Genomic DNA, 25,382 nt, shown 5'->3' on the forward strand with positions numbered 1-25,382 from the left:
GCACTTGCAAACATACAGTAAGTTATATTTCCAATTAAATAAAACAAGACATTTTCTAATTAAACTAAACTGGGTCTTTGCATGCTAAATAATAATGTAACCCATGAAGGAGGTAGAGGTGTGTGAAAAATCGATTTTACGAGTTTCACGTTTTAACATCGTTCTAAATACATAATCGCGATTACGATTTAAAATCGATTAATCGAACAGCCCTAGTCCAGACCCAACCATGTGTAGAAATGTATGTGTAGAAACCAGAGACTGTCTATAGTACAATCACCATCACTGCCATATTTATGTATCTATCTATGCTCTATATAGCCATCCATCCTCTATATCTACCTCTACATCATCCTCTAAATCTACCTCTACATCATCCTCTATAGAGTCCTCTACACCATCCTCTATAGCAACCTCTACATCATCCTCTATATCAACCTCTACATCATTCTCCATATAGCCCTCTACATCGTCCTCTATATCTACCTCTACACCATCCTCTATATCTACCTCTACATCAGCCTCTATATATACCTCTACATCAGCCTCTACATCACCCTCTATACAGCCTTCTACATCATCCTCTAGAACTACCTCTACATCATCCTCTATATCTACCTCTACATCACCCTCTATACAGCCTTCTACATCACCCACTATATCTACCTATATATCAGCCTCTATAAAGCCCTCTACATCATCCTCTATATCGTTGTCTATATAGTCCTCTACATCATCCTCTATATAGCCCTCTACATCATCCTCTATATCTACCTCTACATCAGCCTCTATATCTACCTCTACATCATCCTCTATATAGCCCTCTACATCATCCTTTATATCTACCTCTTCATCATCCTCTATATCTATCTCTACATCATCCTCTTTATCTACCTCTTCATCATCCTCTATATCTATCTCTACATAATCCTCTAAATCTACCTCTACATCATCCTCTTTATGTACCTCTATATCAGGCTCTATATCTTCCTCTACATCACCCTCTATATCTACCTCTACATCACCCTCTATATAGCCCTCTACATTGTTGGGACCTCACCATTAGGACTACACAATGTGGCCTACAAAAGCCTTCACATGCGGTCAGAACAAAGGGACAAAGGGGATTAAAAACTACAACCGCCATTTTAGTTTCACCTTGCACCGAGGTGCGAAGTGCAACATCACACAACTGGTGCCCTATTGGCTGACAACCACAGGTACCCCAGGGGGTCCCCGGGAGCAGCCGTGAGCTATATAAACCGGCGCCGCCTTAAGAACTCTCTCTTCCATCGCAACACCACGTTGCAACAGGAGGTAGACTCCTCCACCGCAGCACACTGCTGCAACAGGAGGCCAACTTATAATGTCTGCAGCGTTTCCTTTGTCTTAGGCCACAGTCTTCTCCCCAATCTCGCTGGACGAGCGACAGACTGTTTTTCCCCATTTTCCGCGACTCGCCCCTTTTCTTTTACTCGTTTTTGGATCCTAAGATCGCCACAACCGCGTGATTCTCTTTGTTTGCCTGCAGAAGAGGAACACAACCGGTTCCTGCATTCCAGCTACCAGCTCCTGTCTGAAGTCAGCTGACCAAATCGCCAAGCCGCGATTATATTGTTGCCCACGGAAGGAAGAAACGGGAACTGTTTTCTTTATTCGAGTTTGATCAACGAGAGGGATAACGCCCCGCTCTCGTCTGGACTCAGCCGACCCACGAACTACCGTCGCCGCCGCCGCGTCGAGGAACGCCGCCATCGCCGGGACGGACTCACAGCCTACGCAACGACACCAGTAAGAGGCTATCAGTCTGGGCAGAGACATAAGTTTGATAGTGTAGGATATGCTTGTAATTCTTGTTAATGTGTTTTAAGTTTTGATCACGGACCACAGAGTCCATTGCTTTGTTGTATTTGAACGCTGATTGTGCACCCACACTGCTGGGTTTCATTTCGGTAACAATGCGTGTCCAACCTCGGACACATTCACAAGCTCAGTAAGTGATCTACCATCAGTTAAAAGACCGGGGTCCCGCCGAATGAACGCCAGTTCATTCACGGGCTCCCGTGTGATGGTAATAGCTTACTGATCCTTTGTGTATTACGCGCGCATTCTCTCTCTCTTTGTTCTGACTAACTTTGTTTAGTCTCCGGACGCTAAGGACATAGCTCCATCTGGTGGCTGTACCCGGCCATCTCTCGCTCCCTCTCCCTCTCTCGCGATTCTATCTGAAGTCAGTGGCCCCCCGGCCCTGAACGCTGTGAGGAATAGCTCCATCTTGTGGTCGTGCCCGGCCATCTCTCTCTCGCTCTCTCTCGCTCTCTCTCTCTCCACACGCACGCACACACGCACACACACACATTCCACGTGTGTCTCTTCCTTTGTTTAGCTTAGCTTTGTGTGTTAGGTAGTTAGGTAATAAGGCTTTGTTAATTGCAGTGTTATTGATTGTGATCATTATTACTGCTTTTAATAAATCTTATTATATTATAACTAGCGGTCTCTTGTGCTTGTTGTGTATATGTCACTGGATGACAGCAGGTTGTGAAGGCTAGTGCTCGAATTTCACGCCTTTTTAATTGTTCCCTGATCCCAGGGTGGTGCCCCGTTTATTCATGATTATATCATGATAATATATTAAATATAATTATTAATATCGATAATCATATTGACATTAATAATTAGCTGTTGATAACCAAATCTGCTCCTGCTACTACCCCAACAACATCATCCTCTATAAAGCCCTCTACATCATCCTCTATATCTACCTCTACATCATCCTCTATATCTACCTCTACATCATCCTCTATATCTATCTCTACATCATCCTCTATATAGCTCTCTACATCATCCTCTATATCTACCTCTACATCATATCCTATATAGCCCTCTACATCATCCTCTATATCTACCTCTACATCATCCTCTATATCTATCTCTACATCATCCTCTATATAGCTCTCTACATCATCCTCTATATCTACCTCTACATCATATCCTATATAGCCCTCTACATCATCCTCTATACCTCTACATCATCCTCTATATCTACCTCTACATCATCCTCTATATCTATCTCTACATCATCCTCTATATAGCCCTCTACATCATCCTCTATATCTACCTCTACATCATATCCTATATAGCCCTCTACATCATCCTCTATATCTACCTCTACATCATATCCTATATAGCCCTCTACATCATCCTCTATATCTACCTCTACATCATATCCTATATAGCCCTCTACATCATCCTCTATACCTCTACATTATCCTCTATACCTCTACATCATCCTCTATATCTACCTCTACATCATATTCTATATAGCCCTCTACATCATCCTCTATATCTACCTCTTCATCATATTCTATATAGCCCTCTACATCATCCTCTATATCTACCTCTACATCATATTCTATATAGCCCTCTACATCATTCTCTATATCTACCTCTTCATCATATTCTATATAGCCCTCTACATCATCCTCTATATCTACCTCTACATCATATCCTATATAGCCCTCTACATCATCCTCTATACCTCTACATCATCCTCTATATCTACCTCTACATCATCCTCTATATCTATCTCTACATCATATTCTATATAGCCCTCTACATCATCCTCTATATCTACCTCTACATCATATCCTATATAGCCCTCTACATCATCCTCTATACCTCTACATCATCCTCTATATCTACCTCTACATCATCCTCTACATCTACCTCTACATCATATTCTATATAGCCCTCTACATCATCCTCTATACCTCTACATCATCCTCTATATCTACCTCTACATCATCCTCTATATCTACCTCTACATCATATCCTATATAGCCCTCTACATCATCCTCTGTATCTACCTCTACATCATCCTCTATATCTACCTCTACATCATATCCTATATAGCTCTCTACATCATCCTCTGTATCTACCTCTACATCATCCTCTATATCTACCTCTACATCATCCTCTACATCTACCTCTACATCATATTCTATATAGCCCTCTACATCATCCTCTATATCTACCTCTTCATCATATTCTATATAGCCCTCTACATCATCCTCTATATCTACCTCTACATCATATTCTATATAGCCCTCTACATCATCCTCTATATCTACCTCTACATCATATTCTATATAGCCCTCTACATCATCCTCTGTATCTACCTCTACATCATCCTCTATATCTACCTCTACATCATCCTCTACATCTACCTCTACATCATATTCTATATAGCCCTCTACATCATTCTCTATATCTACCTCTTCATCATATTCTATATAGCCCTCTACATCATCCTCTATATCTACCTCTACATCATATCCTATATAGCCCTCTACATCATTCTCTATATCTACCTCTTCATCATATTCTATATAGCCCTCTACATCATTCTCTATATCTACCTCTTCATCATATTCTATATAGCCCTCTACATCATCCTCTATATCTACCTCCACATCATATCCTATATAGCCCTCTACATCATCCTCTATATCTACCTCTACATCATATCCTATATAGCCCTCTACATCATCCTCTATACCTCTACATCATCCTCTACATCTACCTCTACATCATATTCTATATAGCCCTCTACATCATCCTCTATATCTACCTCTTCATCGTCCTCTGTATAGTCCTCTGTATAGTCCTCTGTATAGTCGTCTATATCATCCATCGCAGCGATGCAATTTTGGAGGTCAGTGCTTAACTTGACTCAATGACATCCCACCCAACATGAAAAAAAATGGTGCAGGCTAGAGATGATGGTCTGACCAAAGAGTCGGTTCTTTGAACCGAGTTAATTCACTGAGTTGGTGGAATTAGGTGTTGGCAGCAAATGAGTCAGTTCTTATTAAAATATAGTTTTTTTCTTTCGCCCTCTGCACCAGTGGCCACAAATGCTTACGGACTCGGCAGCAGGAAGTCAACTTCATATGTACAGCACATTTAAAAACAACAGGAGTTTTACCAAAGGGACTTTTAAACTACTATGAAGGTAAAAAAAATGGACTCTGGATGTGCAAATTAGATGATTTTGTTTGTTAATGTAGTGCTGGATATGATTCTATAGCACATTTAATAACAAGACCTCTTGATTGAAAGGAACAGTCTATTGAAACAAATTATGTAATTAATATTATTATCTGGTTATGTAAATAAGGTAATTGTACAGGTTATATTTACATCCTGTTTCTCATTAAACCCATTGTGTGTGATGTCTATCAAAGATGATGAATGCATGTCCTAACTCATGTTTGGAAAAACCAGGTTGTGCAGTCATGTATGCTAGCTGTGCACCGCATCACAAATGTGCATGCATGCATGTATTCAATATATAATTACAATAATTTTTCAATCAACAAGCTGAGCTCATGCTTCGTAACAATATCTGAATCCACACTGTTAAAATGATTGATGGTATCAGTCATGCAGACACTGAACACTCTGCAACACTTATTAGAAGTTGCCTGTAGGCTACAATTCCTGTTTAAATGAATAAATAGATCATATCAGATAATTGTCTGGAATTTCCAGTAAATATTGTCCCTCCAATTAAGAAGCTAAATAAAAGACTGACAACTTATTTCCTCATAAGGACAACTGCTAACAACACAGTCACAAGAGCATCTACCAAAAGGCAAACTGAGTTTCTTACTATGATACATTTTGACGTTTAAGAGTAACTCCATATATTTATCCATTGAAGTGATGTTTTCATGTGAGCAGAGACAAGATGTCAGATCATTTCTGATCAGCTGGTAAAACATAATAACAGTTGTCCTTCCTTTCTTCTTTTGTTTCAGCGTTCATGAGGAAACTTAATTACTGTGTTGTGTGTATAATTATGCCCCGCCCGCATTGACTTACAAGAAACCAGATATCCAAAGAAGCCAGGACCAGAATAAAGCATTCACATTTCAAACAACAGAACAAACAGAAAACAATGAAAGCACCCTGAGTCAAATCAGAGTAGGACTGAACAATACACTAATCAATCAATCGACTTTGCCTTCTTTTCAAGGTGTTTGAGATTGACTTAACAGCTTAGTCGAGCCATGACAATGCTAACAAGCTCATGTTGTGCAGGTGCAACGATGACTCTTTTACTTTACCTTGTTAGCATTAACAGCAGCTAACATTTGCTAATTTGCACAAAACACAAAGTCTAGCTGAGGCTGATGGGAAGGTCATTAGTCATAAACAAAAGTATTGTGCAAAAATGGCATATTGTCCTGATGAAGAATCACAGGTCCTTCAGATGTATAATGATTAATCCCTAGCTTCTGCATACTGCGGTCATTAGTGGTATGCAGTTTACAGTATGATTCTGTCAAACTGATTTATTTAGCAGTTTAGAGACATTGAGTCCTGCCCACCCTGGAGGAGAAAACAACACATCACTCAAAGCTTCCTGTGTCTCCTACTGGGCCATAATTCAGAAAATATGTCCGGTAGTCAAAGGCAACTATACTGTATATATATTTTTAAGTTATTTTTTAGGCCTTTATTGAGAGAGGACAGTGTGAGAATGCCGCTACAGTGAGAACGTTGCCTCGCTACATGGGGGGCCGGCTAGATTTTTTGATTGCAATTGTACCATGGCTTACACATTTGTGAATTTGTACGTTGTGTGATTTATATGACTAATGCAACGTTATCTTACCTGATGTGTTTTATGCAGCGGCTCCTGTTATCAGCTTGGAAGAGAGAGAACAAACAAGAACCTGTTAGTGTGAGCAACGTTACATCCTGGTACCGAACACACAGACATAATAGCTCAGAGGGAGACTTACCACACGTTTAGGTGTGTCGTCTTTCTAATAATTTATACGAACTGTAATATTTTTGCAGTTTTATTCTTCAACAGTTATCTTGTCTGGAGACACACTTTCCCAACTTTTCTATACAGATATCATGAGTGATATTTTAAAAACAGGCTAGCAAAAAGTTGGGTGAGTCCCCACAATGCGAGTGTGTTATCCGATATATGTCCCCACATGAATGCTAAAACATGCCCACACACACAGTCTTCCCGTCCTTGCGCTGGCTTGCGTAAAACCAGGTGACCACTTGAAAAGCCTCCCAGTACATAATCGACAGAAGGTACGAGTCTCCTCCTCTTCCTCTTAGTCATTCAACCCTCGCGGAGTTGAATCCAACCCAGGGCAGAGTTCGGCAGAGGTTGTGATGGGTGGGAGTTATGGTTAGTTAGTCATCAACTCGTCCCTGTCCAATAATCACATTCATAGCGGGACATCGCGCCTGGAAGACACGGGAGAATAAAGGCAACCATGGGGGATCGAGGGTGTGGCTCAGGTGAGAGCTGGCTCAAAAGGTAAGCACTCGAAATGGCAATAAACCCGACCCTAGGTCCGACCATCAGCCTGGACAGAATCGAGTTTATGATGACCCGCTATATCGTGTGTTACTACTTTGGATGGACTGAAAGGACTGACACGGATCATCATCTGACAGAGGGAATAAGTTCAGGCGTTGAATGTGTAACTAAGTCAGATAAAGGGAGACACGCCAGCTGCTGTTCGGCATCACCACAAATAAAAAAACGCCTTCTTTTCACTCATCGATGGGAATTACTTTAAAACAAATGCATTCGGTGCGCATTTTACGCACGGAAGCGCACAATGGATCATCCCGCTGGCTGTGCGCCCGTAGAGAGGTGTGGACGAGAAGATAACGCGGCTTTATCTGAACAGCTATATCCTTAATGAGAAACCCTGGCACGCTTCATGGAGGACTCAGACTCTTACTCCCGTCAGTTTGAACGTGTCCCTAAAATGTGTCTGGAGTTTTTTATAACAGTTTTATTAACATTTCTCTAGTAACATTTCTGATTCTGTATAAATTATACCTTTATAATATGTTTCCATTAGTCCGTTAGATAAGTTACTAGATAAATATAATCAATATAATATATAGTGAATTTTAACCAAATGAAATAAGCCACGGAGGTGCGACCGATTCACTTCGGACGCATGTTTATGGGCTGAAATGAACCAATGTCTAGTACCTGTATATGTTTGGAAGACGTGATCCGTTTATTTGACATTCAAATCAATATTCAAATCGTAAGTGTCCTTGTGAACAGCCGAACAAGGCATGCCAACATCCGTTCCATACACCTGGCTCCATCACCTTGCAGGTTAACTATATGCACTTTTGAGATCAATGCTCCACCCTCTGTCCAACTCAAGAACTGCATGTGTATAAATTAAACAGACTAAACAATATTATGGCTCCAACGTAATATAATACAATATCATATTTTTGAAAAGCATCAACAAAAGTTGTTTGCTATAATATAAAATAATTTACATTGAGATAAAACTAAAGCTAAAAGATAAAGATATGGGATAAAACCAAAACCTTTTCTGACAGTCAATGCCCACTTTAGTTTATGTGCCTCTAGAACTGGGAAGTAACAAAGTACAAATACTGATACTAAGTAGATGGTCAGGTATCTGTATTTTACTTACAACGTTTTACTTTTACTCCCTACATTTTAAAACAAATATCTGTACTTTCTACTCCTCCAATTTTTCAAAACAACCTCTTTACGTTTAAGGGGATTTTTTGTTATTAATATGACACAAGATTCAGTTCGCCTTGCAAAACACAGTCAGCAAAAGGGATACTTTTTACCTTATACTTAGTACATTTCAGAGCCTGTTATTTGTCACTTTTACTTGGGTAAATAAGTTGAATCAGTACTTGGAGTTTTTTTTATTTTTTTTTAATTTACTTTTTCAAGTACTTCGAAGAGAATGTATAGTTACAACTCTGGTTGCCTTAACCCAACAATGCAGTTACATTGCCTCAACGACGCAGTTAAGTTGTCTCAACCTAAAGGGACACACCAAACGCAGCGCACATTATTCCCACGACAAAATTCCATATTTGCATATGCGTGTTTTCTGTTGACATTTTCCATAATTCTGTTTTAGAATTAAAAAAATTTTTTTCATCAAATCACGTCTTATCATGTGGTCGATGAATAAAAATTCAATAAATCAAGACGAAAATATTAGAAAATATGAGAAATGTACTGAAGAAACATTCTAGTAGTTCTAATTATAATTCCTTATCATTCAGAGACCATGAACATGTGCATAAATATGCAAATGTAGTGCAATCGCCTTTTACCGAGTCTAAAGTCCGCATCTATCGACTATTTCAGTTTCACTTTCAGTTGTGAATCAGTTCATTTCTGAACGCTTCTGATGTGAGATTCTGTTTGTAGCTGCTCTTCACGGATTCTTGAGGGTCGACTCATTCATGTGTTGACAAAACTCAGAGAAAAGTGTTCGACATCACTATCGATCTGTGTGTGTGTGTGTGTGCGTCTCAGCCCCGCCCCTCGGATGTAACAGACAGAGACGCTGGACGAAGCGGTCTGTCCGTTAATTACACTAAACACAGTAGAGACTCTCCACAACAAGTGTTTTTCTTCTTTTCTTTCGCAAGAAGAGAATGTCTCCCTGTGATAGACTGGTTACCTGTCTGTCTCTACATGTCAGCCCTGTGATAGACTGGTTACCTGTCTGTCTCTACATGTCAGCCCTGTGATAGACTGGTTACCTGTCTGTCTCTACATGTCTCCCTGTGATAGACTGGTTACCTGTCTGTCTCTACATGTCAGCCCTGTGATAGACTGGTTACCTGTCTGTCTCTACATGTCAGCCCTGTGATAGACTGGTTACCTGTCTGTCTCTACATGTCAGCCCTGTGATAGACTGGTTACCTGTCTGTCTCTACATGTCAGCCCTGTGATAGACTGGTTACCTGTCTGTCTCTACATGTCTCCCTGTGATAGACTGGTTACCTGTCTGTCTCTACATGTCAGCCCTGTGATAGACTGGTTACCTGTCTGTCTCTACATGTCAGCCCTGTGATAGACTGGTTACCTGTCTGTCTCTACATGTCGGCCCTGTGATAGACTGGTTACCTGTCTGTCTCTACATGTCTCCCTGTGATAGACTGGTTACCTGTCTGTCTCTACATGTCAGCCCTGTGATAGACTGGTTACCTGTCTGTCTCTACATGTCAGCCCTGTGATAGACTGGTTACCTGTCTGTCTCTACATGTCAGCCCTGTGATAGACTGGTTACCTGTCTGTCTCTACATGTCAGCCCTGTGATAGACTGGTTACCTGTCTGTCTCTACATGTCAGCCCTGTGATAGACTGGTTACCTGTCTGTCTCTACATGTCAGCCCTGTGATAGACTGGTTACCTGTCTGTCTCTACATGTCTCCCTGTGATAGACTGGTTACCTGTCTGTCTCTACATGTCTCCCTGTGATAGACTGGTTACCTGTCTGTCTCTACATGTCAGCCCTGTGATAGACTGGTTACCTGTCTGTCTCTACATGTCAGCCCTGTGATAGACTGGTTACCCGTCTGTCTCTACATGTCTCCCTGTGATAGACTGGTTACCTGTCTGTCTCTACATGTCAGCCCTGTGATAGACTGGTTACCTGTCTGTCTCTACATGTCTGCCCTGTGATAGACTGGTTACCTGTCTGTCTCTACATGTCAGCCCTGTGATAGACTGGTTACCTGTCTGTCTCTACATGTCTGCCCTGTGATAGACTGGTTACCTGTCTGTCTCTACATGTCGGCCCTGTGATAGACTGGTTACCTGTCTGTCTCTACATGTCTGCCCTGTGATAGACTGGTTACCTGTCCAGGTGAACCCTGCCTTCACCCAATATCAGCTGGGATCGGCTCCAGCCCCCCCGCGACCCTGAATACAGGATAAGCGGTAGACGATGGATGGATGGATGGAAGAACTCTGCTACAGTAGCTAGCTAGTTAGTCCGAAATGCAATGTGAAGGTCCTGGTTGTTTATAGAGTTAGGTGTGCACTCTTCATATTATCTTTGGGGTGACTTCCTTCTGGAGCATCAGCTCCAGCATCAGATGCACACTGTGAAACAGCTCATTCACGTATGATTATGTGGATAATAATAATAATGACAATAATAATGATGATGATAATACGGTAATAATAATAATAATACACTTATAATAATCACTCCACCACCCCTATTGACCTGTAGGAGTCAGGGCAGAGGAGCAGAGAGAATGAGAGGGGAGAAACCTCTACTGGAAAGGTGAGTCTAAAGGATTTCACAGGATAGAGTCATTTGTGATGCAGGCAGTCTTGGAATTTTATGGGGTGACTTCCTTCTGGATTATCAGCTGTGTTTCTCACTTTACGCATGGATACACACAGTGAAACAAGAGCTGAGCACATTCACGTATGATTTTCATCAGTGGAAAATAATAATAATAATAATAATACATTAATAATAATCACTCCACCACCCCAAACGTTCGCTCACATTCTGTGCATCCCCTGGGTTCTAAGCCCCCCCTGTCCTTAAAACCTAGTGACGCCCCTGAATTCCGCCTTTTATATTTGACTCAATTTTCACTGTCAAATTCCACATTTTCCACATCGTGGAAATCATAGGGCCCTACTCGCTGCGCAGTTTGAATTGAATTTAATTGAATTTGATGCCTTCTTGACCGAGAAAGGGCAGACGCAGTTTGGTTGCGTCAACCTAACGAAGCAATTTGGTTGCCTCAACAACTATATTGCCAAAAGTATTCACTCACCCATCCAAATAATATAAATCAGGTGTTCCAATCACTTCCATGGCCACAGGTGTATAAAAGCAAGCACCTAGGCACGCAGACTGTTTCTACAAACATTAGTGAAAGAATGGGTTGCTCTCAGGAGCTCAGTGAATTCCAGCGTGGTACTGTGATAGGATGCCACCTGTGCAACAAGTCCAGTCATGAAATGTCCTCACTCCTAAATATTCCAGTCAACTGTTAGTGGGATTATAACAAAGTTGTTAGTGGGATTAGAGCAAAGTGGAAGTGATTGGGAACGACAGCAACTCAGCCAAGAAGTGGTAGACCACGTAAAATGATGGAGCGGGGTCAGCGGATGCTGAGGCGTATAGTGCACAGAGGTCACTAACTTTCTGCAGAGTCAATCACTACAGACCTCCAAACTTCATGTGGCCTTCAGATTAGCTCAAGAACAGTGTAGAGAGCTTCAATTGTTGGACAATTCCATGCTCCCAACTTTGTGGAACAGTTTGGGGATGGCCCCTTCCTGTTCCAACATGACTGTGCACCAGTGCACAAAGCAAGGTCCATAAAGACATGGATGAGAGAGTTTGTTGTGGATGAACTTGACTGGCCTGCACAGAGTCCTGACATAAACCTCATAGAACACCTTTGGGATGAATTAGAGTGGAGACTGAGAGCCAGGCCTTCCCTCCAACATCAGTGTGTGACCTCACAAATACACTTCTGGAAGAATGGTCCAAAAGTCCCATAAACACACTCCTAAACCTTGTGGAAAGCCTTCTAGAAGAGTTGAAGCTGTTATAGCTGCAAAGGGTGGGCCGACATCATATTAAACCATATGGAATAAGAATGGGATGTCACTTAAATTAATATGTGAGTCAAGGCAGGTGAGCCAATACTTTTGTCAATATAGTGTTGGTTGCCACAGCGTAGTGATGTAGTTTTGTTGCCTCAACCTAACCATGTAGTTTTGTTGCCTCAACCTAACCATGTTGTTTTGTTGCCTCAACCTTACCAAGGAGGGTTGTTGCCTCAACCTAACATATTGTAGAATGTCTGTGATTTTGACAACTTTTGGTTGCCTCGAGTCAACCTAACTTTGCAGTTACGTTGCCTCAACCTAAAAATGTAGTTGAGATGCCTCAACCTATAACGACGCAGTTAAGTTGCCACAATCTAACAACCAGATGTGGGTAGCATAACATAAAACTGTACTCAAGTAAGAGTATTATTACTTTGGTATAATTTTACTCAAGTAGAAGTAAAAAGTAGTCATCCAAATAGTTACTTGTAAGAGTAAGAAAGTATTTGGTGAAAAAACTACTCAAGTACTGATTAACTCGTAAGTAACTTCTGATTGACTGTTTCAATAATCAGAGCATGACCGTAAATTAGACAAAATATCAATGTGCAAATTCAGATATTGCCAAACAATATCCCTCTATTTAAAAAAATAACAATTCAATCTTTACAAAATAACAAATTAAGGCAAAGGGTCCTTCCCCAGAACAGTTTTAACAGTGTGAATGTAACTTCCTGTATTCTGGTGCATAATGTGGTTTGATACTTTTATCTGCTACGAGTTAGGTGGAGGACCAACTGTAGTCAGAGTACGTTCTCCAATGAACTACATCCCCGTTATTCCTTACGTATTATATTGTTTCCCGTTGATAACAACGTGAGCTGAGCTTCTGAGCTAATTTCTCAAGTGACAGAAATCAACATCCTGGTAAATAACTACACTTCATATTGAGCACCAGTCAGCTGTTATTGATAAGAACGGGGAACCTCCTTACAAGGATCAGCTGTTACACTGATATTAACTGCTCTCAACTGAAAGTGAAACTGCAAATAGCACTGCGTGGACACACATGTGCTGACTTTAGGCAATGTAAAAGTGGGCGGGGTCAAAGTAATGCTAAAAATGTCAGCATCAATTAATCACAGCAAGATTGAACAAGATTTGGTCCACATTTATTCAAAAATCCACCTCCACAAATGCCTGATGTCAATTCCACAGAATCATTGCGATACATCTCTTTTTTTCTCCCTTTTCCTCCACTCACAGAAATATCCACACACAAGTACTTATAAATACAGAGTACACGCACACTTACACATACACTCACACACACATACACGTGTAGAGCACATACATAAAATTCCCCCATTAGTTAGGCTACCTCCCTGCCTGCCTGTTTGTCTGTCTGTCTGCCTGCTGGTCTGTTTGTCAGGCTATATGTAAGGCCACACAATAACCCTCCCCCTACTAGTTTACCATCAATGTTAACAACACCTGGGGCCCGTTGCACAAAACTAGGATATGGGATTAAGCCGGGATATCTTGGTTATCCTGGTTCAACTTATCCATGATCCAGTTGCACAAAAGCGGGATAGGGGGCAGTAGGATATGTTATGGTATAAGTTACCATGGAGATTTATTCTGTGGAGTGAGCCTGCTCCAGACCAGGCTAAATTCCAGGATCTATTTAATCTCATCTCTTACCTCAGTCAGCAGTCAGCAGTCACCACAAACGGAAACCAATAGTTATTCCACTGCCCACATTGTTATCACATATAACTAGACACACTGTCATTATTTAAACGTTTGTGATCATTCATTTCAATCATTTTGGATAATTATGATTTTAGATGATGTTGCTATCATTAGGTAATTTACAGTTTCCCATAGACTATAAGCGCGATATAAAAAAAAAGAAGCTCGGTGGATCGTGAGAGGGTCTCGTAGGAGAACTATAGAGTGTACAGAGACCGGCAAAACCCTTTTTCTGTCCCTGACGATGTTTTATATGAGAGATACAGATTCTCATCGGAGAGAAGACTTTTCTGTGTCAGAGTACAGCCTACTTACCACTTTGAATTATGTTTTTATATTTATTTGATTTGCTCCCAAGTCCGTTTTACACCGCCGGGATTTCAGCTGAAAGAATGAGGCTGATATTGTCATAAACCACGTTATAAGAATACATCCAAGCAGCACATTCATTATTTTAAAGTTATATGTTTGGCCTTTTATTGCGGAAGGACATCGTAAGAGTTAAAGGGACGAGAGAGAGCGACGACATGATTTAAAAGACGGCCGAAGGGTGGATTCAAACCGGGGCCGCTGAAAGGTGCCTTGCAACATGGGGCGGTAACTCCACCACTAAGCTATCAGCAAAGTTGAGTTTTTCATTCAATCAGTCAGATCTAGTAGTGTCCTTATGATGGGGCAGTCATATTATACTATTACTAATACTATTAATACGACTTCCGCATTCACACAGTCGGTGAGTTTTTGCCAGCTGTCCTTCCTGCATGTTGCAGATGAAACTGTTGCCTTTTGCCTGCATTATATGTTTAACTTCTTCGTATTTCTGTAAGATTATGGTTCGCTCCTCGTACGTGAAATACGCCGCTCCGCTGCCGTAGACTGATCCATGTTTGTGATTGGTCAAATGCTGCAAACGCCGCCTCTTTCATGTGCATGCGCTGATAGCTGTACAGGTAAACCCTGGGTTGAGTTAAGGAGTTGATAACCAGCTTCGTGTGACCGCTTATCTCCGATTGCCTTTGTTAGGGTTACTTAAGCTGGATCTCTGAAAGATACCCTGGGTATGTTGAACTCGCCTCTTAGTACAGGCCCCTGAGGGGTATTCCACCAAAGTCGCTAATTAAAGCGGCGCTTACCTGGTTAAGCCTGGTTAGAACTAACGCCAACTTCCACTTGCGGCTAAACCCATTCCATTAACGCATTTCAGCCGCGCCTTGTTGAGGCTAATTCAAGCCAGGTTAACGTTGTCGTGTGTTAGCCCGTCACGGGATATGAAGCCAGACCAGAACCGTGAATGTCGAATCATCGAGAAAATGGCAGAAAAGACCAGAGCAAAAATTATTGATGGAACTTTACGAGGAGTACAAACCCATCATAACCAAAAAAGGGAATACTGTAGTGATAAATAAAAATCGCGAGATTGCTTGGGCAAGAAATGCCGAGCGATTAAATACGGAAGTAGGCCTACCGTTAAGAGTAACATGTTCGAATATAACACTGGCTACAATTTCTCCAACGTGAGGATAGTGTAGAGGTAAATTGCTGGCTTTGCATGCGGCCGGCCACGGTTCCATTCCCGACTACGGAAGTTTGTGAAACGTATTTCTTTCACTCACTCACTCTCTCTCTCTCTCTCTTTTTCTCTCTTTTTTAGATAGGCCTAGTAAATGCATCTACATTGACCAACTAATTTATCTCAGCAATTCAATGAACCTATTAATGAACTCACCTGAAAGGAATGTATGTGGCTGAAAATTGCATGCAGCAATGCCTTTGTCATTGGGATCTATAACATGCTATTAATAATAACATTGTGATGTTCAGGTGTTTATCTGGTAAAAGGGAGACCTCTAGTGGCGACTCTTAAGCAATGTTTTTGTAGCAGTTTTGCCGTAGTTCAGTGATGCATGGTGAAGTACACGGTCACGTATTTTTTCTCTCTTAATTTGGTTGGCCAGAAAACACGTTTGCCTGTAAGTACATGTCATACAGTTATTTGACATTAAGTATTAAGAAATACTTGTAATGAAAACCTTTGTTAATTAATTCAAGTCCGTTCAGAATGTGTATCATTATCATATATGCTAATCGCTAGCATCTTAATGGAATTTCCCATAGACGTTAGCCTTAAGCTAGCGCATTTGTTGTGAAGCGTTTTAAACAGACAATGTATAAATGTTGATATTGAACAACGTCTGTATGATATACTGAAATATGTATTTTGTATCTGTCCAGTTTTACAGTGCTTCCTGAGTAAAGTTTTGGAAAAGAAACAAGCTGCTTCATTCTTTACGAAGGAAAACTGTTAGCTATCTGCCGAGCTGACGTAGCAGGATAGACCGCGCCACACACACACTGAAGCGGGGGCAGAATAAACATCTTTATGCCTATCATGTTTTTGCAAGTTATATTTGGGTTCTGGGGAAATTGTATGACATATTTATCATAGTTAACGTAAAATGTTGGTCTAATTCTCTGATCTAAAGACAATTATACAAGCAAAATAAACAACAACAACAAAAAACAGATGTGTTGTTCTCGCTGGGATGTGAACCTGCGATGCCCACACACGAGGGCAGGTGTTTCACCACTCACCCAACTGAGGAATTTAGGTAATTATATGGCCAGTCGGTCTTAAACAAAATAAACGATTTATTCATATTTTTTTAATTGCAAGCATGTATTCTTAGACGCTTGATGAAAATATAGTCTGTTTGTACTTCATATATGTAATTTTGGTAATTTTTGGTCTTTCACGTGATGAAATCACGAGGACTAGACTTGGCGGAACCTTCTGCTGGTACAGTTGTTTCTGACAGACGGACTTCTCTGAAACCCCCGCTAAAGTAAGCCTGATGGTTAGCCATGCCCCGGGGCAGGCTAGTTTGGTCGGATAAATTCCCATGGTTACTTAGCGGAGAGTGCCTCAAGTCACGTTGATGGAACGCAACTCTCGCTAAAGGTAGCGAGGCTTATCGAAATTAGCCCGGCTTTGCGCTTAGCGAGTTTGGTGGAATACCCCTCTGGTGTACTACTATGTAAATATTTATTATTTGTTTTGATTATGGGTGGAAAACAAATATACTCAAGTAAAAGTAACTCTAACAAGTAGCCTACAATTTATCCAAAAAGTTACTTAAGTTGATTGGCTCTTAGGTTTGAAAACAAACAGCACGTTTAGTAGAAAATGCAAATTTCCTGTGTGAGTCTAATATTTAATGCTGGTGGGCTGTTAGTCTCATGTTGTGCAATTAAAGTTCAGTCTGTTAACAAACATATCTCCTGTGGTTGATAATATTAATAATAATCATAATAACGACAATAAAAGAGGTTATTTATATAGACCTTATCAAAACGAGCAATTACCCCACGGTGTGCTTTATGAGGCAGACATAATAATAAAAAAAACAGATACACATTTAATACAGTATAACTGTCAAAAAAAATATAAAGTATGAAATAATGCCAATAAATATTTATTGGCATTATTTTATACTTTATATTTTTATATTTTTATATTTATTTGACTCTTTCTTTCTTCTCTTTCTCTTATGGAACAACTGCAGAAGGCCTAGTGTGAGTGCGCCATTAACGTTATGGGCCACCTATTGTTTGTTAAAACTCACCATCGTTAAAATCCTCCTTCTAGCTCAAATTCCAGTTAGAAATTCCATTCCTGAAAGAATCTATTTTTCCAGGCGTAATAACATTCGGCTTAGCAGCTCTCTTGGCTCTGTTGGGATTGACAGCCAGAAGTGGGTAGCAACACGTCATGTAGGCTACTCCGTTACATTTACTTAAGAAACTTCCATCCATCCATCCATTGTCTACCGCTCATCCTGTATTCAGGGTCGCGGGGACCGATCCCAGCTGTCATTGGGCGTGGCTTTAACCCTGGACACGTCGCCAGTCTATCACAGGGCCTACTTAAGTAACTTTTTGGATAAATTGTACTTGTAAGAGTAGTTTTAATGCAACCTACGTTATATTCTTCTTATGGTGACTAAAGTGGCTTCCACATAAGTCAAGTATCCTCAAGAACACTAAATATTCAGATACTCAAATACCCTTTTTTGGGGGGGGGGGTTACGAACGGTCATTTGAAGCCGCCCCTGTCGCGCTGCACTCGTTGTGACATAAATCCAACGCGCCCTCCTCGCGTGACGCTTTAATTAACTGCCACCAAAGCTGAAGGGTAAACACATGTCGTTTCACACTTGATGCCTTCGCTCATGACGCTGCAGGAAGACGTCGCAGAGCTCGCTGTCCGCCCCGCGGGCCCCGCCGCCGCCGCTGCCCGGGTCACGACGCTCACCCTGCGGCAGCTGCTCGTGTCGGCTCCCCGCCTCAGACACGCTCTCAAGGCGGAGGTCAGCGTGCTCTGGTCCGTGCTGTGCGCCTCTCCGCTTGGATGGCGGCGGCTCTTGGGCTTGTTCTCCGCCGAGGCGCAGGTGCAGGGGGGCACCGCTCCACATCAGTAAGCTTTTCTCACATTAAAGTTTGCTGCAGGTGTTTGCCGGTAGAAGGTGTCCACGTCATGGTCTGTGGCGGTTCCAGTGTCTTGTTTGTGGGCTGTGATGCGACCCACCGTAGTCCTCATCCGGTTTCATCGTGCTGCTTGTAGCAGATCATGTAGGTCTACAGAAACATATGAGACCCAACAATAGCGAATTTAATGTTGTGAACTAGCAAAAAAAAACACATGTGCCCCTGAAAAAAATAATTTCTGTCACAATAACTACAAACATTATTGCAAACAGTATTTGTATCAGCTACTCTTACACCAAAATCAATGTACTACTTTTAAACTGTCATGGTGCATGCTCCAAATGCTCAATTCAAATGTGTAAATAAATCAAGTTAAATTGACAAATATAGGTTTCTGTTCATGGACTAAATGCCAATTTAAAGTATAACTATGTCCTTGGCGTTTTAGCACCCTCATAGCATCTTGCTGCCCTGAGGCAACAAACCAAAATCTGGTGGGGGGAGGGACACATTTTATGATTGACATATCCCAAAAAGTAGGGTGAAATATTTTTTTCCTCCTAAAATAAAAATTCATGCCATAGAGGGTTAATATGTAAGTGAAGTCAAAACAGGCAGAGCTTTCTAAAAGCCTTGTTCTCTGTGTAAGGCCAAAAGGCCACTTGAAATGGTTACATTATGTGTAAATTTATAAATTGGTCAAGTTAAGAGGCAGAATTTGACAACTGTCGGTTTGTGTTCATGGCCTCAGGGCTAATTTTAAGTTGTTCTCTGGAACATTTCCATTTATTTAATTGTCTTTTAAGTGTCTTTGTCTATCAAAGAGTGAGTTAAAAAGTTAGTGTGCAGCATTAAAGGTTGAACTATTGGTAGAAAGGGAATATAGCTTTAATAAATGTTTTCTTTAAAGAATAATCCCCTGAAAATAAGAATCCTTGTGTTTTTGTCACCTGAGATTGGCCATATCTATATAGGGATGTAGTATATAGTATAGTATGTATATAGGGCCGCCATGTTTCTGAAGTAGCCTACGATGGACAAACCAAATATTGGCTCTAGAAAGGGCCAGCTCTCTACATGCTTGGCACACTGGAGATGTTTCAGTCGGTTCCAATCTGTAACCTCACACCTAAATATCACCAAATCCTACACACTGCAAGTTTGGTGGACATCTAGTGTTTAAACTAGTATGGGAAATGTGTATATATATGTATATGTATATATATATATATATATATATATATATATATATATATATATATATATACTCACCGGCCACTTTATTAGGTACACCTGGCTAGTACCAGGTTGGACCCCCTTTTGCCTTCAGAACTGCCTTAATCCTTCGTGGCATAGATTCAACAAGGTACTGGAAACATTCCTCAGAGAGTTTGGTCCATATTGACATGATAGCAACACGCAGTTGCTGCAGATTTGTCGGCTGCACATCCATGATGCGAATCTTCTGTTCCACCACATCCCAAAGGTGCTCTATTGGATTGAGATCTGGTCACTGTGGAGGCCATTTGAGTACAGTGAACTCATTGTCATGTTCAAGAAACCAGTCTGAGATGATTCGCGCTTTATGACATGGCGTGTTATCCTGCTGGAAGTAGCCATCAGAAGATGGGTACACTGTGGTCATAAAGGGATGGACATGGTCAGCAACAATACTCGGGTAGGCTGTGGCGTTGACACGATGCTCAATTGGTACTAATGGGCCCAAAGTGTGCCAAGAAATATCCCCCACACCATTACACCACCACCACCAGCCTGAAGCGTTGATACAAGGCAGGATGGATCCATGCTTTCATGTTGTTGACGCCAAATTCTGACCCTACCATCCGAATGTCGCAGCAGAAATCGAGACTCATCAGACCAGGCAAAGTTTTTACAATCTTCTATTGTCTTCTGCTAGAAGTTAACACGGACAAGAGAAGGAGCTTCAATGACTTCCACGTTAAACTTCGGCAGTAGCTCGAAGCAGCCGAGGTTCTGTTACTGTGTATCACTATGCCGTCACAGAGGAGGACTCGCTGCATGGATCATTCACTGATTCACCAACCAGACCGGAAGAGAGGAGGACTCGCTGCATGGATCATTCACTGATTCACCAACCAGACCAGAAGAGAGGAGGACTTGCTGCATGGATCACTCACTGATTCACCAACCAGACCAGAAGAGAGGAGGACTTGCCGCATGGATCACTCACTGATTCACCAGACCAGACCAGAAGAGAGGAGGACTCGCTGCATGGATCACTCGGTGAAAGCTCAGCCCTAACAACAGACCATACTCACGCAGCCTGACAGATTGAGTGAATCTGCTTCCTCAAAACTTAAACCAATGATTAGACTTCAACAGCATAAATCATCCTTTTAAAGTAAAATAATGAATAATAAAATACAATTTAATTGGAATGAAAATATGCATTTTACAGATAGGATTTCTATAATCTGGGTGGCGCTGACTCAAGTCAGCCGGATCAGTTTGGTGATTGACCCAGAGATCCGTGAGTCAGCACGCTGACTGGGATTTACCACCTCTACACAGAAACCATGTAACCTGTGATCAGGTTCTATACCCTTATTTTCTCAATGAATTAATTGTTTGGTGTCCAGATGACCAACAGTGGAAGACTACAAATAAGTTCCTGTTATGGTGGGAAGAAGAAAAGCGGCAACATTTTCACAAAAATATTATGTAAGAAAAATGACAAAATTGAAAATTCATGGGAGCATACAGTACATATCAAGGATCAGCATCTCTGCTACTCGACGTAATTCAGTCTACACAGGTCCTTTTCACGAGTGACCCGAACTGGCCCTGTGCTTTCATTCAACCCGAGCACGACTAGAACCGTGAAAATGAATAAAGACAGCATGATACCGACCCTCTACCTGAACCCTTTTACTGCACCGACTCCATGTGTCCATCTGTGGTGATCACGCGATGATTCATTCAACCAACCATGCTTTAGGAAATAATTATTACTCAACTTAAATATTTATAAGAACCTTTAGGTAATATTTGACTAATATAGGCTTCCATTTTATTTCAACTGACCTACCTGCAAATTACCAGAATATCCTAAAAAATATTTTAGGTTCTGCGTGGCTCAGTATGAAACCAATTAATTAAATTTCAAGACTTGAGTATGTGAGATAAAGATGTTTCGGAGACGGTCCAGGAAGGGGGACAAATCAAAGGTCTTCTTATCAGAATAACAAGCCAACCATAATCAAATAGGGGCAGCAGGACATTTGATGAGTACAAGAGAAAGGAATATTAGTATGAGATTAAAATAAGAATTGTAAGGTAACGCATTTTCTTCTACAGTACCTACGTCCCATCCTGGTGTTACCTATGGGACTTTATTTCGGAAAAAATAAATACTATTGACTACTGCACGAAGGGGTGGAACTTGGCCTCTCTGATATTTAACATGGTCTTTCTTGTCTTTTCAGACCTACTGAGAGCCTGTCTCACCAGAAGAAGGTTTTGTTGCACTCCTGGTTCCGGTCCCTGATCCTGCTTTGTCTGGTGCTCCTTGTCTTGTGTTGCACTCTGTCCAGCAGCTCTCTGTCATGGTGGGAGAGCTTTTCCCTCCATGAGCACTACCACAGGTTTTTCAACCAAAGCAATCGGCTTAATCGACCACCTCCCCATCTTGTGCATCCGAAAAACAGAGCCAGACCAACTGAAACCTCTGAAACCACAGAACGGCCTACTGTACCACCGACTTTACCTCCTACAGGCACTCCGTTCCATTACGCCTACCCACACAACTACCACTTTATTATGGATAACAAAGAGGCGTGTAAGAGCAACACCCCTTTTCTGGTTCTGATGGTTCCAGTGGCACCAAAAAACGTGGCAGCTCGGGATGCCATCCGTCAGACGTGGGGCAACGATAGCCTGGTTCAAGGCAAGGTGGTGCTTACTCTGTTCATGCTGGGCCTCTCTGGAGGAGCTGATGTGGAGAAGAAGCTCAAACAGGAGAATCTGCAGCACCAAGACTTGATCCAGAGTGACTTCATGGACACGTATCTCAATCTGACAACCAAAACCATGGTGATTATGGACTGGCTGGCCACATACTGCCCTACAGCTGTGTACGCCATGAAGGTTGACTCTGACATGTTCCTGAACATTGACAACTTGGTGGTCATGCTACAGAAGCCAGGCATTCCCAAGGTGAACTACCTGACAGGGATGCTTATGTGGAACAGGCCGGTCGTCCGTTCAAAGAACTCCAAGTGGTACGTACCTGTGGAGATGTACCCAGAACCCCTATACCCGACCTACACTCTGGGCATGGGCTACATCTTCTCCAATGACCTTCCAGAGAAGTTTGTGGAGACTTCAAAATCAATCAAACCCTTTAACATAGAAGACGCTTACATTGGGATGTGCATGAAAAAGCTGGGACTTGCGCCCACGTCGCCGCCAGATCCCTCCCAGTTTAAGGCCTATAACACTAAATACAATCGCTGTGAGTACTCCAAGGTCATCACCTACATCCTCTCATCTTCTCAAGAATTGTTGAGATACTGGACAGACTTGAAGAAGCCTGGACCACCTTGTTAAGACAATGAATCTTACAGATGCACTGAGAAATCACTTTGGTGGAAGGGAATTGGAAGGGTAACTTATTCGTAGATGATTCTACTCAATGATTCTCAGAAGTGAGGATTTGGATCACCTGTGTAGAAAGGTTCATGGTTTCTGAACAACTGCTCTATGGTCAAGAGAAGCCCATTTTTTTTAATTGTGTGAATTTAAAGCTCCTTTTTGGGTTAAATAATGAAGGGAATTTATCAATCCTGACAGTGGAAATGTGAATGAGTGGAATTAAAGGAGTCTCCTTGATCGTTTTCACAGCTAATTGTGTGGTAAATCAGTGTCATAAGAATTTCTCATTCAAGCTAAAATACTTCAACTTGAGCAAATATGTGAATACTGCGAATTTTGGGTTTTCACCTGATCACTTTGCCTCATTTGTATTGGGCAGCGTGAATTCTCTTCCATTCTTAACTTAGCATTGAATGTCATGTTGAATGTGAAAAGTTTGTTCCGTGTCCACACAGAATGGCAAATGCATGTCAACAACACTGCATTTTTTCTATTTAAGACCCTTTTATATGCATTAAAATCTGAACATTAACATTGTGTTTGAAGTATGTGTGATTTAGCAGGAAAAATGTGTTTTTACAAGCCCATGTGACCTCATGTAGACCTCAGTATGATAGTGTTCCACATACATATATCCTCGTAAATAGTCAGTGTATAACCTGCAGTAGGTGGGGATCAGCACATTTGGAGAAGCTAAATGAAGGATTACTAAGCATCATACTGCTGTTAACGCCACGTTAACTTGGATCTGAAAGTCACAATAACATGATGGAGGCAGGGGTAGACCAACAAATCCTGTGTTTTGAGAGGTAAGATTACTTAATTTATTAATGGAGTCTGGTTGCTTTGACGAGAGCATAGATAACTGCTTCATTGTCCCATCAGAAAGGGCTGTCTGAGTGCAAGGTACAAAGGTGAACAACTGATATTGTTTATTTAATATATTTGACTAAAATGTGTTTTTAGCTGCTCCTGTCCACAGCTGCCTTTACCTCACTTCAGAGTAAATTAGCTGTAAATTACCTTATGATAGCAACATCATCTAAAATCTAATTATCCAGAATGATTGAAATGAATGATCACAAACTTTTAAATAATGACAGTGGGTCTAGTTATATGTGATAACGATGTGTAGTGGGCAGTGGAATAACTATTGGTTTCCGTTTGTGGTGACTGCTGACTGAGATAAGGGATGAGATTAAATACATCCTGGAAATTAGCCTGCAGATAAATCCTTCGCAAATCAACAGTTCATGTGTGCTGGAAATGACCAAAACAACTGCCCCAAACCCATCCATCCATCCATTTTCTACCGCTTATCCTGTATTCAGGGGGGCTGGAGCCGATCCCAGCTGTCATTGGGCGAAGGCAGGGTACACCCTGGACAGGACGCCAGTCTATCACAGGGCCAACAAATAGAGACAAACAACCATTCACGCTCACATTCACACCTACGGGCAATTTAGAGTCATCAATGAACCTATCCCCATCCTGCATGTCTTTGGACTGTGGGAGGAAGCCGGAGAACCCGGAGAGAACCCACGCTTACACGGGGAGACCATGCAAACTCCACACAGAAGGAACCCGGGGCCGACCTGGGGATCGAACCCAGGACCCTCTTGCTGTGAGGCGAGAGTTCTACCCACTACACCACCGTGCAGCCCTCGCCCCAAACCCAAAGGAATACAAATCAATAAATGACATTATACAAAGCTAAATAATTCAAAAAACTAAAAAATTATTGTTTCTCTATGTATTTCCAATGGTTTACATTTACACAATAACTGTTGTGTTTTCATTTTTATATTTATATTCTTACATTTTTATACATTTTTTATATTTCGTATTTACTTTTTTTTCCTAGCTGCGAACTAGAGACTAGAGATTCTCCTAACAAAGTTTCATTGTATAACTGCAATGACAATAAAGATCTATATAATCTTTCATTCATTCCACTTTATTGTTCCACATTGATTTTCATATTCTGCTATAGAGTTATTCTATATTTGTCATTCCTATAACTGCATATCCTTAGCAAGGGACCTCTTCTATGATGCTA

At 41.3% G+C, this 25,382-nt stretch overlaps 1 protein-coding gene across 2 annotated transcripts; it reads left to right on the plus strand.

Moving 5' to 3' along the window:
- The first annotated feature begins 7,183 nt into the window (after positions 1-7,183).
- On the plus strand, positions 7,184-23,849 carry LOC311011518 (beta-1,3-galactosyltransferase 1-like). 2 transcript variants are annotated; one of them, XR_014596902.1, is made up of 3 exons: positions 7,184-7,357; positions 22,156-23,486; positions 23,552-23,568. XR_014596902.1 is itself a non-coding variant. In XM_084006520.1 (2 exons), the coding sequence occupies exons 1-2, from the start codon at positions 7,314-7,316 to the stop codon at positions 23,276-23,278; spliced, it is 1,167 nt and encodes a 388-aa protein (XP_083862646.1). In that variant the 5' UTR covers positions 7,184-7,313; the 3' UTR covers positions 23,279-23,849. The 2 variants fall into 2 exon arrangements, 1 of the variants encoding a protein (XP_083862646.1); XM_084006520.1 differs by having other exon boundaries at positions 22,156-23,849.
- Positions 23,850-25,382: the final 1,533 nt, after the last annotated feature.

Source organism: Eutrigla gurnardus (genome assembly GCF_963514095.1).
Source record: "Eutrigla gurnardus genome assembly, chromosome: 3".
Taxonomy (NCBI): domain Eukaryota; kingdom Metazoa; phylum Chordata; class Actinopteri; order Perciformes; family Triglidae; genus Eutrigla; species Eutrigla gurnardus.

Bases quoted from the DNA above. Each gene is read 5' to 3' on its own strand.
- LOC311011518 (XM_084006520.1), top strand. From the start codon at position 7,314: ATGGGGGATCGAGGGTGTGGCTCAGGTGAGAGCTGGCTCAAAAG. The intron at 7,358-22,155 runs GTAAGCACTCGA...TTGTCTTTTCAG, and splicing joins GGTGAGAGCTGGCTCAAAAG to ACCTACTGAGAGCCTGTCTC.